A 13,175-nucleotide genomic window follows, 5' to 3' on the forward strand; every position below is an offset into this window, starting at 1 on the left:
ACATTAACATAGGCCCCTCCCCGCTCAGGTCCCGGTATATTAGGCAGCACTTCCCTTCCATATCCCTCTTTCTGAAGATGCGACCTTGTAACAATGTCCGAACAAGAACAAGAACAGAGTCCAATAGTCCACATTAGGGAATCTCACAACAGGGAAGCAGGACCAGATGAGCTGTAGGACCAGAGATTTTCAGCGGGAAGAGTCCTTTCAAGTTGGATAACAACATGCCATCTTATTGGATCAGGCTGTGAAAACATAAAGAAACAGGAGCCGAGAGGTTAAGATCGATAATTGCAACTATTGTCAGGTACCAACTGAGGAGAAAAAATTTCAAATGAATACAAACCCACATCCTAGAGTGATTAGTAAACTTATCATAACATAAACCAAACCTTGAGACATGGCCCCACTTACCGTACCAAAATTATTCGATGTGACTCATTGCGACCATACAAAATGGGTGGGGAAACCTGAATAATAAACGTGGGCGGGACAATACTCGCCTCCGTGTCTTTAATAAAATCATGACTTTTCGTCATGTAATAGCAAAATCATGCAATTTTATAACAAGACACGGAGGCTCATATTGCAAGTTTAAAGCTGATTAACTACTGCCGTAAAAGTATGTGGGGCCAGGCGAAAGTAAAATTCACGGAAAGTAGATTCCCTAGACCAGTCGGCTGTCCTCATAATATCTTCCAGACGAGCCCCTGCGGTCATCATCGAGGATGCTGAGGCCCCCCGGACCGAATGGGCGCCGAAGATAGTGGTATCGATGCCCGCCTGATCCAATAACCATCGCACCCAGCGTGACAAGGTGGTGCTAGAGACCGGTCGGAAGGGTGGTCGAAAGGACAGGAACAGCTGTGGGGAGACATGTGAACGATGAAGTTTGGTACGATCTTCGTATTTGCGAAGGCAAGCCACGGGACATAATGCTGGAGAGGCAGGAAAAGCTGGATAGGACACCGACTTGATAGAGGTTTTTGTCCGGTGACTGATGTTGAACGTGACCCCATCCGGGGTGTATGACTTGGCATCGAAGTCCAGGGCTCTAACGTCCGAGACCCTCTTGCAAGATATGAGGCAGAGCAGGCAAACCAATTTGGCAGAAAGTTGCTTCAGGGAGAGCGCTGAGTTAGCGGGCCACGACGAGATAAAGGATAGTACAACGGACACATCCCATGTCGTGGAGTAGCGAGGCCTGGGTGGTCGGGAGAATCGCGAGCCCCTGAGGAGCCGGCACACTAAGTGATGTTGACCCGCTGGGCATCCATCAAAACCTTGATGAATTGCAGAGATGGCTGACCTGTAAAGGTTGATAGTCCTGTAAGCCTTCCCCGCCTCGAAGAGGGACGTCAAAAATTGCAGGACCATGGTTACAGGGGCCGAAACGGGATCCGCGTCCCTAGCCATGCACCAGCTAGTCCAAGCTCGCCAAGTTGACCCATAATCTCGTCTAGTTCCTGGGGCCCATGCCTCCGCCAACAGGCGTCTAGTCGTGTCCGAAACTCCTTGGATTTCCCAGGGTCCCCGGAGATCCGCCATGCCAGGAGTGGGAGGGAGCCGTCCAATCGGAGCGGGTGACACCGTCCCATCGGGTCTAGCAGTAGATTGTGGTGTGACGGTAGTAGCCGTGGGTAGTCCATCGTCATCTCGAGAATTTGGGGGAACCAAGACTGGGTTTCCCAGAATGGGGTCACCATGACTAATTCTGCCCGGTGTCTGCGGGTCTGGAGGAGGGAGCGTGGAATCATGGAAAACGGTGGAAAGGCATAGGAGGTCCCTGCTCCAGTCTTGCAGGAAGACGTCTACTGCCTCCGCCATCGGGTCTGGTCTCCAGCTGAAGAATCGAGATAGCTGGGTGTTGAGTTGGGAAGTGAAGAGGTCTATGGAAAATGGACCCCAGAGAGACGATAAACTGGAGAACGCCTCCATGTCCAACTTCCAGTCGCTGGAGTCTGAAAGATAACGTGACCCCCAGTCCGCTTGGACGTTGTGGAGACCAGGTAGATACTCCGCTTGGACCATCAGGTTCCGTTCCAGGCAGAATTCCCCAAAGTCCTTCGCCAGGGCGGCCAGCACTGCTGACTGTGTACCCCCCAGGTGGTTGACATATCTCACCGCGGAGACGTTGTCCATGCGCAGACGGATGCAAGTTAGGGCTCTGTCCCTCGCGAAGCTGCGGATGGCGAAGGAGCCTGACAGAAGTTCCAGTGCGTTGATGTGTAGCCGTGACTTGGCTGCCGACCAACGGCCTCCTGTAGAAATCCCTTTCGCAATGGGCTCCCCATCCGTGGAGGCTTGCATCGGAGTCGATTGTGAATTCCGGTTGCGGGCCGAAGATCGCCTTGCCGTTCCATGCGGACAGGTTGAGAATCCACCAACGCAGTTCGTCTTTCGTTTCGGTGTCCAGTGACATCTGGTCTGCGTAGGATGCACCGGCTCTCAGGTGTGCGATCTTCAGTCTTTGCAGTGCCCGGTAGTGTAGTGGGCCCGGGAACACTGCCTGTATAGATGAGGCCAGTAGGCCAATGAGTCGTGCCAGCTGTCTCAGGGTGAGTTGGGGCCGTACCAGTGCTCTGCGTAACTCCTTGCATATGGCGAGTATCTTGGACCTTGGCAGGCTCAGAGTCGCCTCCCCTGAGTCCACGAGGAATCCTAGGAATTCCATCCGCGTGGCGGGGGTTAGGCATGACTTTTCCCAATTGATAACGAAGCCCAAGCGGGAAAGGAGGTTTATGGCCAGCCGTAGGTGGGCAAGGAGAGTGGAGTGATCTTGAGCCATAAGGAGTATGTCGTCTAAGTATACGATTAGACGAACTCCCCAGCTGCGTAGCCATGCCATCACAGGGCGTAGTAGCTTTGTGAAGCACCACGGTGCTGAGGAGAGGCCGAAGGGTAGGCATGTAAACCACCAAGTCTCGTGTTGCCATTGGAAGCGTAGGAGGTCTCGGGAGTCCAATGCAATCGGCACCGTCAGGTATGCATCCCTGAGGTCTAGCTTTGCTAGCCAGTCTCCGTGAAGGAGAAGGTCCCGTAGTAGGTGAATACCTTCCATTTTGAAATGGCGGTATCGGACTATGGCATTGAGGGGGCACAGATTTATGACGGGCCTCAACTATCCGCCTTTCTTTTCCACCAGGAAAATATTGCTTACGACCCCTGTGGGTTCGGGAGGTGCTTTTTCTATAGCCCCTTTGGTAAGAAGGGTGGAAAGCTCCATGTCGGTCCGTCTGCGATCCTGGAGTGAAAAGCAGATCGGTCGAGGAGGGGGAATATGAACGAAGTTGTCTATCAGTTCTATGTGAAACCCTCGAATGGTAGTCAGTACCCAGGGGTCTGAGGTAATTTGTGACCAAGCTGGCAAAAAATGCTGGAGTCTGCCCCCTACACAAACATGAGAAAAAACATGAGGCTTGAGGTAACTCACCGTAGGGTCGTCTCAAACCAGATTGTCCTCGGAAGCCTCTAGATCGCCACGGGCGTCCTCGAGATGGGAAGAAGGAGGGGCGGGTGTTAGCCTCCTGGTATTGAGAGCGTTGGTGAAAGGAGCCTCGTCCCGTGCCACGGGACTGGAAATAGTTCCGGCCGGACAGACGGCTCCTGGATCTGCCGGCCCTGGTAGAGACCCGTCCCTGGAAAACTCGCCTCATAGAGGATTGAGCCTTATCCAGGGCAGTAAATGCCCCAACAAATCGACCCAGGTCCTTTATAAAGGAATCGCCGAAGAGGAGGCCTTGGGCGTCCCTACCGGCTTCTGTTAGGGCGAGGTTAGCCAATTTGGGCTCTATCTTAAATAAGATAGCCTTACGTCTCTCAATTGATAATGAGGTGTTAACATTCCCTGCAATACAGATTGCTCTCTGGACCCAGCCACGGAGGACTTCAGGGTCAACCATGCGGTTTTCCGCTCTGGCGTCTTCCGCCAAATCAAATAGTTTAGCCAATGGGCCAAATATGTCCAGGTGCTTATCCTGGCAGGATTTTAAGGCGGATTCGAGCCCCTTACGGGGATTCCAGCCTAGCTTGGTAAGGAATTGGGTCATCTTGGGGTCTACCTCGGGAGTGTCGCAAGCTTTGTTAGGCACAACAGGCCTTGGACACTCTGCCCTCAATTTGTTGCGTGCCGCTTTGCTAAGTGGGTGACGCACCCACTTCTCCAAATATGTGGCAACGTGGTCGGCCGGGAGCCACTCTGCTGATCTCGGATGGTGTAAATCATCCGGGTCGAAGAGTGGAACGCCCGACGGATCCACAAGGGCGGACTCCGCAGCCGCGGAGTGCCTAGTCCCTGGTTCGCCTCCGGACGTCTCTGCCTGGGCAGAGGGAAGGAGATCAAAACCTGTATTAGCGGCATCCGCTTCAGAGTCACTGTCAGACTCGATCCTAGCCTCCTCACTTGACCCGATTTCTGAGTCGGAGTCGCTCTCTACCTGTGCTCTGGCACATTTCCATAGCCGCGCCCGTTCTGCCTGGCGCGGAAAGGCTCTCTTGCGTGGTTGTGACACGCTTTCAGGGGCGACCGAAGGTACGCCAGTCATGGTGTTTCTGGAGGCAGAGGGACATCTAGATTTGTGGGTAGCTTTCCTGGGTAAATCTCCCGGTGGGTCCACAGGAGGATGCGGACGTGGCTGGAGGGCCTGGGAAATGGTGTGGGAGAGAGTAGAGGACATGGACCCCATGGCTGCCATAATGGCGTCTGTCACTGAGCGCTGAAGCGCTAAGAACTGAGTCCCATCTGAGTGGGTAGTTCTGTCGGAGCGAGCAGGTGAATTACCTGAGGTGACAGGGGCTTCTCCCCTGCTGAGTGGGGCATCAGACTCCCCAGAGGGAGGTGAACCAGAATTTAGTCTGGGTTTAGGCATTTTAGATAGAGTGAGAATAGTTAGGTAATCAATACTAAATCTCAGGAAAAACTGACAAGGAACAGATTTGGGTTAGTCACCCAAAGTACTAACAAGCAAAGAAAAAACGATCTCACCAGGGCCCAGACCAGTGCACACTCTGACAGGGAATAGGGAAGAAGACAGGAAGTTTAGAAAAATGGCCGCCGAGAATCTCGCGAGATTCGCGGCCAAAAATGAAGTAAGGTGAATAAAGAGAAACAACCGAACGTTCGTTTTAAAAGAGGTGAATTAGATGAATTAGATGAATTAGATGAATAAGGTGAGTATAGGACAAAATACGAAACTGACGAACGGGCCGTTCGCAAGAAACAGGCGAACGCAGCAAACAGCCGAATGGCCCTAACTGCCGAACGGTGAGCGGCTAGTGTGCATTATGAAAGACAGCTTGAGAAAAAACGTGCGCAAAATGGCGCCGATGCGGGAAAAGCAAAGAAGAAAGTAAAACGGAGAATAAGAGAAAAATAAAGGGGGTCTGGACCCTGGGCACAATAGCAACTACCAAGTATGCAGAGAGGAAAAACAATTAAAGCAAGAAGCAATAAGGTAAATCAGGATAGAATAATGTAAATATAATATTAATAAAATATTAATAAAATACTAATAAAATACTAATAAAATTAATAACAATAATAAGAATATAGTAACAATAGCTAAAGGTTATATAGAGTAAACAACTAATAATACTGAGAATAAATTTAAAACGGTATTGAAAGAAATAACTATAAAGGCAAAGTGACATGTACTTATCTTTGATCGGAGCAGCAAAGAAATAGGGATATGGAAGGGAAGTGCTGCCTAATATACCGGGACCTGAGCGGGGAGGGGCCTATGTTAATGTATGTTCTTCATTTTTTCATTATGTTTGTATTCTTTGCTGCTATTGGTGGACAGTAAAGAAAGGGTTATGCAATATGAGCCTCCGTGTCTTGTTATAAAATCAGTTTTCTATCACATTACTAGGTTATTTGTCAGATTGGCATTTTAGTCAACTATCATGGCTGAATTTCTTACTTATTAAGAGATTTAAGACATTTGACCCAATTACATACAGACTTGGAACTATGAGTACTAATTCATCAGAATAATAAGACAATATATATATATATACACTTACTTTTATTACAAGTAATATGTATATTTTTTTTAGGACATGGCTTCCCATCATTACAATATAAGTAGATGTGGTACATCAGTGGTTCTCGATTCAGTCTTGCAAGATATGATAACCACTGGTCCAGGATTTAGTGATGGCCCATATGTCATACAGTGGTGATTTTGATATAACTATGATAGTTGAGTTTATGTGTTGCTTTTTTTTATTTAAAATTCTTCATTGAACTTTGCATTTTTCAGGGAACAGAAAGCAAAAAGGGAGGTATGCAAATACAATATGCATTTTATATTTAGTACAGTTGAGGACATTGTGAATCTTTCAATGTAATAGAGCTTTTCTAGGATAGCAGCTTACAAGACGTGTACAACGTTCACCTGTTGTACATCTTTCGCCACCGTATATCTCATTTCCCCACCCCTTATAAAAGAAAGACTAAATATTGAAATCTTCTTTAACACAGGAAGAAAACAAAATCAAATGAAAATAAGGAAGGTGGAAGGGATGAGTGAAGAGAGTAGGTGGTGGTGGGAACCTGCATAAAAAGTTGTTTTAAAAAAAAAAAAGTGATGAGACATAGCACCAGCTGGGAGGGTATGTCATGAGTCTATGGTGCAGGATAAGCTAAGACGCTGCAAACTATGTACTCGGACAGGAGCAAATCATTGAGTACCGTGAAGGGCAGCAAAGGAAGTAAGATCCACAAAATTCTAGAGTACATGATTGCCCGCGTATGTCCACTCCTTGTAGCCGGAAATTTTTCTTCCTGGAACGATCCTCTAAATCAATTTGTTTTAACTCAGCCACTGCCACGCAGTGTTCTAGGGTCTCATGCACATCCACCATGGAATTGTATGCCTTGGTGAGTCATTTTGTGTTAAAGATTGTAGATTGTCCATGTGGTCCCAATGAAGCATTTTCTTTGTGGACTTTTGCTGTCAGCATGGAGATACTCATTGAAGCCTGGAACTTGTCCATCATCATCTGAATGGTGACTTCAATCACTGCCATCTTTGCCGCAGCTGAAACAGTCTGCCACACTAGAGGCTGGAGACACAGGCCTGGATTCGCCATCTTGGGCTCTTTGCCCTTGAGGTTCGACAGCCACATGCAGGCTTCACCCTCCTACTTTATGTAATTTAGAGCCAGTTGATCGCATTTAGGTGCGTATAGACAATCTCTTCAAGGTAGGTAATTTGTGCAGTTTTATACTTTGTACAGTGTTTAAGGAAAGGTATCGAGTGGGAGTTCCCTGCCCGTGCACCTTACTTTATCATCGTCTGGTCACTCCCCATGTGTTGCTATATTAAGATTAAATTATGTTAAAACATTTTGTGGCTACACAATAGGATACATTATTGAGTTTAAGTTTATAATGCAGTATAATTAAACTCAGTTATTTATGCAGTTTATTCTGTAAACCAAAATGTCAAGGGAGAAAACAATTTATGTAATTCAGATCTTAAGCTGGTTGTATAATTAATTGTTTAAAGGATGCATTTTGGAATTTAAAAATGAGATGTTTACAGCCAAAGACTCAATACCTTCCCTTTTTTTTTTAACAGGGAAGACTAATACTTCAAAATGAAACAGATGGCACAGAACATATATTTGGCCTCAAAGGTATTGGCCAAGAACCCCTGGCAGTGGATCATATCGTGATAGATTGCCAAGTGAGGCAAATTACACAGAAGGTCCTTATGGTGCCCAATTATACTAACAACAAATTGACATTCAAGGTAAGAGTTGAAGCAATTTCAGAGTTTAGAATAAAGTTCAGATCAATTTATGTACTTTCCTTCTTTTTCATTTGTATTGCAGAGAAAGATGTTTGCATATGTGTATGTATGTGTGTATATATATATATATATATATATATATATATATATATATATATATAATTATTAACTGACATGTTTTAATGATTTTAGGTATTCAAATATAAGCAAATGACATCTAATATATATGACATAAAATATACATAAACTAAATTAGTAAAAATTCCTTAATTCCTTAAGTGCAGTAGTAAGGTACATACATACCTTCCAATTATGAAATTTGCAGCATGTTGCTTGACTTCTCATTTGCCATAGTATTATTGTGTATGTATTACTGTCTATTTCCTCTTCAAATTTGTTCCATAACTAAGAACTTTACTGGTATTGTTCTAACCAAAGTGGCTAATGGTGTTGAACCTCTGTGCTTTACATTGTTCTTGTTTTTACCTGTCAATACCTTGGTCTGTTAACACTGCGTGTGTGTGTATTTATTTAAGCATGAGGAACTTTTGATTACCTAACTCCAAATGAGATGAAATATAGTTTAACCCCTTAATGACACAACTTCTGGAATAAAAGGGAATCATGACGGAATATATCCGTCGTCTGTCCAGAATATAATGTGTTGTGGTTGGAAGATATTACAAATACTAATAAAACATAATATATTAATTTAGAGCACATGCTTTGCAAATAACTTATTTTTCTAGTCCTACAGATCATACAATAAGAAAAGAATTGTATAAATATATTTTTTATTCCGTGATTGTATTGAAATTGTAAACATTCTAAAAATAACTTTGAAACAGAGTTAAAGTAAAAAATTGTGCTTTTCTAAGTTAGACCATTTAGGTCATGAAATAACTGTTGCTTGTGTTAACTCTTGTGAATGCTACAATTGATATGTGCCAGTTACACACTTACCATTAGATTTCTGGCAGATCGTTTCGAAGGGAGATGAATGGACACAATAAAATAAAACTGCAGAGCAAGGTCTCTTGTTTTGCAAATGCTGAAATGTTTGGAAGAATTAGTTTGTTTCTGTTTTAAAGACAAATATTGCACTTATGTATACCACTAAATCTTTAACTTTATTTTTGTGAGGTCTGACCTTTTTTATCTACCAGCATGATGTGTTAGCAACAGGAAAGTAATGAAAAGTATTACACTTACATTTTCTCTCACTTAGTTGCTTCCTTAATAGCTATTATTATTATTAACTATTTGTGACATACTACATAACTCATGCCTGATGGCTTAGTTTGAAGAGCACACCGGAATGTTGTTTATTCTGAAGACACATGCCACAAACCATGTTCCATTCTGTGCAGCTAACTGAATCAGTGTGATTATGAAATCAATATGCCGGATATTTTTGTTTTGGACCAGGCTATTGAGCAGAGCTTTTTGTGAGTGTTAGAAGAAACGATATAGAATGGGTGCTTCTTTATGATGCAAGACTGGGGACATTTTCTGATTACCCCAAGAGGATCAAACAGATACAGCACAAGTTACTTCCTAGGGCTAGTGTTATATAAGCGTCCTGTGTATTTCATGATGCCACTGTTATAACAGAGACTATTTAATGTACATGAAATGACAAGGTGGAAATGTATGTAGATTTTTACAGAAAATGCAGAGCATCTATACTTACAAATTGCTAGCAAATTTGCATATTTAATTTTATTCATAAATTATTTTTTTTACATTTATACTCTATGCCATTTTAGTATTTTACTTGAACAGGAATTAAGAACAATGCAGTAGAGCACGGGTGCCCAAAGAGTACATCCCCAGTTGTTGTAGAACTACATGATGCTTTGCATGCCTTTAGAACATGGGTCCGCAAACTCCGGCCCCCCAGATGTTGCTGAACTACAACTCCCATGATTCTTTGAATTACATAGATAGCCAGAGAATCATGGGAGTTGTAGTTCAGCAACATCTGGGGGGGCGGAGTTTGAGGACCCATGCTTTAGAATGACAAAGCATCATTGAAGCTGTTGTTTTTAAACATCTGATGATCTACCTATTGGGGACCTCAGCACTAGAAAATATCTTAAAAGTTGTATATTATTATAGTTGTCTTGTCATCAGTTTATTATCTTTACACTATGCTAGCTTAATTTCAAATAATATCAAATTTTCACCTCCTTCTAATGTATAAACTTAAAGGACCACTCTAGGCACCCAGACCACTTCAGCTTAATGAAGTGGTATGGGTGCCAGGTCCAGCTAGGGTTAACTATTTTTTTTATAAACATAGCAGTTTCAGAGAAACTGCTATGTTTATCAATTAGTTAAGCCTTCCCCTTTTTCCTCTAGTGGCTGTCTCACTGACAGCCGCTAGAGGCGCTTGCGTGATTCTCACTGTGAAAATCACAGTGAGAGCACGCAAGCGTCCATAGGAAAGCATTATGAATGCTTTCCTATGCGACCGGCTGAATGCGCGCGCAGCTCTTGCCGCGCGTGCGCATTCAGCCGACGGGGAGGAACGGAGGCGGAGAGGAGGAGGAGAGCTCTCCGCCCAGCGCTGGAAAAAGGTAAGTTTTAACCCTTTTCCCCTTTCCAGAGCCGGGCGGGAGGGGGTCCCTGAGGGTGGGGGCACCCTCAGGGCACTCTAGTGCCAGGAAAACGAGTATGCTTTCCTGGCACTAGAGTGGTCCTTTAATGCACAGAATGCTTAATGACTAGCTGTGTATATTTCTACCAACTAGCTAAGTTTCACTGTTTATGACAGCAGTATTTAACATTCAACAGCTGTTAATTTAGGCATTATTGGGATTATCAGTTCATTATTTTTTCTTAAGCTGTTATGTAGTTGTCAAAATATAATTCTTGATGTTTTGTATATAACCTGTAGTTGCATTTTATTATTAATTTTCAGGTGACATCAGATATTCCAATTGTAGGTGGACCTCAAACCATTACTGTAAACCCTGGCACATCAACGCCTTACACTGTGAATGTATCACCATGGAAACGTGGCTTATTTCAAGGTAATAACAAATTGCTTTGGCATCTATCATATTAGAATGTATCTAGGTTTATTTATAACTAGCGCCTACTTGGAAACACAATAACTAAGGATTTTTTTTATAAAATAGCTCATTGAAAATTATACATAGCATATAGTATTTGTACTGAGTGTAATGTAATCTCGCCCTCATACACATAAACATTCAAGATTCATTAAAAACAATAACATATCACAATAGTCAGATGTAAAAATACACGATAAACGATCAGTAGCAAATTATACATAGATACTTCTTGGTGTACTGTGTTATGGCTAAAATAATGGCAGTGAGGGAGCCACAAAATGCATTGCTTTCTCGTGATACATGCAACTTTTGTATTGCATGATTTTTAGATATAGAGATAGGGCGAGAGCAGAATTGGGTCATTTATGTCTTGGCTTGTTCACGATTAGTTGAAGTTAAATTCCAGGTCAGCACTTAATTGGATGCTCCAGACCTCTGAAGCACTTCAGCAAGCTGATGTGCTTTATGTGTGAAGAGTGTGATCTCTTTTTTTATTTTACAAAAAGTGCAGATTTGAGTCAAGTAACTGCCCAGAGCACCTGGCTTGCAGATTCATTCCTTATTTCAACCCCTCTCCTATAACTGATATACTGTGAAAGAAAGAGAGATATGTGTTTCTCTATTACTGATTAATAATGAGAGAGGGACTAAGATGATGGTGGCCCTTCTTTTATCCATAAGTATGATCATACTCGGGCTGGGAAATGTATGTCCTGGTGCTGCACTGAAATTCTGCATTGCTCAGCGTCAAAATCAAATTCTGCAACATAGTTATTACATTTGATAAAATTGGGATTTTAGTGGGAAATGTATCATAAATACTGTAGGTACAACTCTAGCCAGCATCTAGAAAGGCTTTCATTTGAAAAGTTGTTGGTTAGTTTAAGCAGTGAGATATAATAATATCTGTATGCAATTGCCGGCATATGTAAGCAATCTTTGGTTTTGAGTAATATGTGAATATGAACAAATAGAAGCACTAAAGGGGATGCTGCTAGACAGCACTTAAATGGATGCTCCAGACCTCTGCAGCACTTCAGCTAGCTGATGTGCTTTATGTGTGAAGAGTGTGATCTCTTTTTTTTTTTATTTTACAAAAAGTGCAGATTTAAGAGTCAAGCAACTGCCCAGAGCACCTGTCTTGCAAAGACTTCTCATTGAGTTGCCTTGGGAAGTCTGTGATTGGAAAGCCACAGTGAGACTGGCTGGGTTAAAAGAAGAGGGCTTGCATAGGCAGCAGACAAGAGATGTGCAGCATTTGCAAGCTGTTTTTAGAAATATCCCAATGGAAAAAAAACTTAAATAAATCAATGCATGCATGTTTCATTGGGGCATATATATTAAACAGTGTTTTTTTTTTTTTGCAATATGAGGCAACAGAAACTGCTTAAACCTTCTCCAATGTCTACATTTTAAAGAAACTATTTTCAGGTAAAGCAGATATAAAGGTGTCTGAAAATCAGTGAATTGTTGTGACACAACATAGAATAAAGCAACTGAAATGGAAAATATATACAACACAATCAAATTGGTACATATGTTTTTTTTTTTTTTTTTTAATTCTTTATTTTTGTTGTGCATGGTTTGACAGAATGATGTACGTTGCCACAACAGCATAATCACAGTAAGTTCACAGGTTTAAACATACGTGGCATTGAGGTAAAAGCACATTTTTTTTTTTGAAACATTGTTGAACATAACATTATTTGTCTTGGCGTTTGCGAAGTAGGTACATGTCAATATTAGGAAAGACAATATATAATGGTGTAGGTTCTCGCTTGTATAGATAGTAGGAAGGACATGTCAGAAAGTCGAAAACAGAGGAGTGACAAAGGGGGAAAACATGACATGCATCTGCATCCTAGCGTCAAACAGTTAATGAGTTAATGGTTAAGAGGTTGACATGAACGATTAATCATATCTAATGTAGTGTGTAGACTTGGTGCATTAAAGATAACTGCAAGTTAAGCTAGATCTAGGTAGGACTTAGTAGACAACAGTATTGTGTAGTGAAACCTGCTAAAACAGGCAAGCGTATATAGTCAAACTAGTTTCGCTTAAGGTGATAAGTGTAACGCTGTGCATTAGTAAGACTAGGAGCGTTTATGCTTTAGGTATCAGTTGCACATATTTAAGTGTATAGATAAATCAGCAGTTTCACCGCCAGTTTTGGAATGAATAAGCAAGAAACAATAAACTGTAGGCAGCTATATGGGAGTGACTATGATGTCTTTTTAACATCTATTTTGGTACCGGCAGGCTGGGGTTGAACTGCAAGTCCTTTAGGGGACATGGGTACCTTGCTCGACGGTATGTGGCTCGATCAGCCAAT

At 42.8% G+C, this 13,175-nt stretch overlaps 1 protein-coding gene across 1 annotated transcript in view; it reads left to right on the plus strand.

Moving 5' to 3' along the window:
* CFAP47 (cilia and flagella associated protein 47) overlaps positions 1–13,175 on the plus strand; it is a 356,049-nt gene that overhangs the window by 186,085 nt on the left and 156,789 nt on the right. The window contains exons 49-50 of the mRNA XM_063457869.1: positions 7,587–7,760; positions 10,687–10,798. Of these exons, the coding sequence (XP_063313939.1) occupies positions 7,587–7,760; positions 10,687–10,798 (286 nt within the window). The remainder of the gene's footprint in view (positions 1–7,586; positions 7,761–10,686; positions 10,799–13,175) is intronic.

The sequence above is a fragment of the Pelobates fuscus genome, chromosome 1 (genome assembly GCF_036172605.1).
Source record: "Pelobates fuscus isolate aPelFus1 chromosome 1, aPelFus1.pri, whole genome shotgun sequence".
Lineage (NCBI taxonomy): Eukaryota > Metazoa > Chordata > Amphibia > Anura > Pelobatidae > Pelobates > Pelobates fuscus.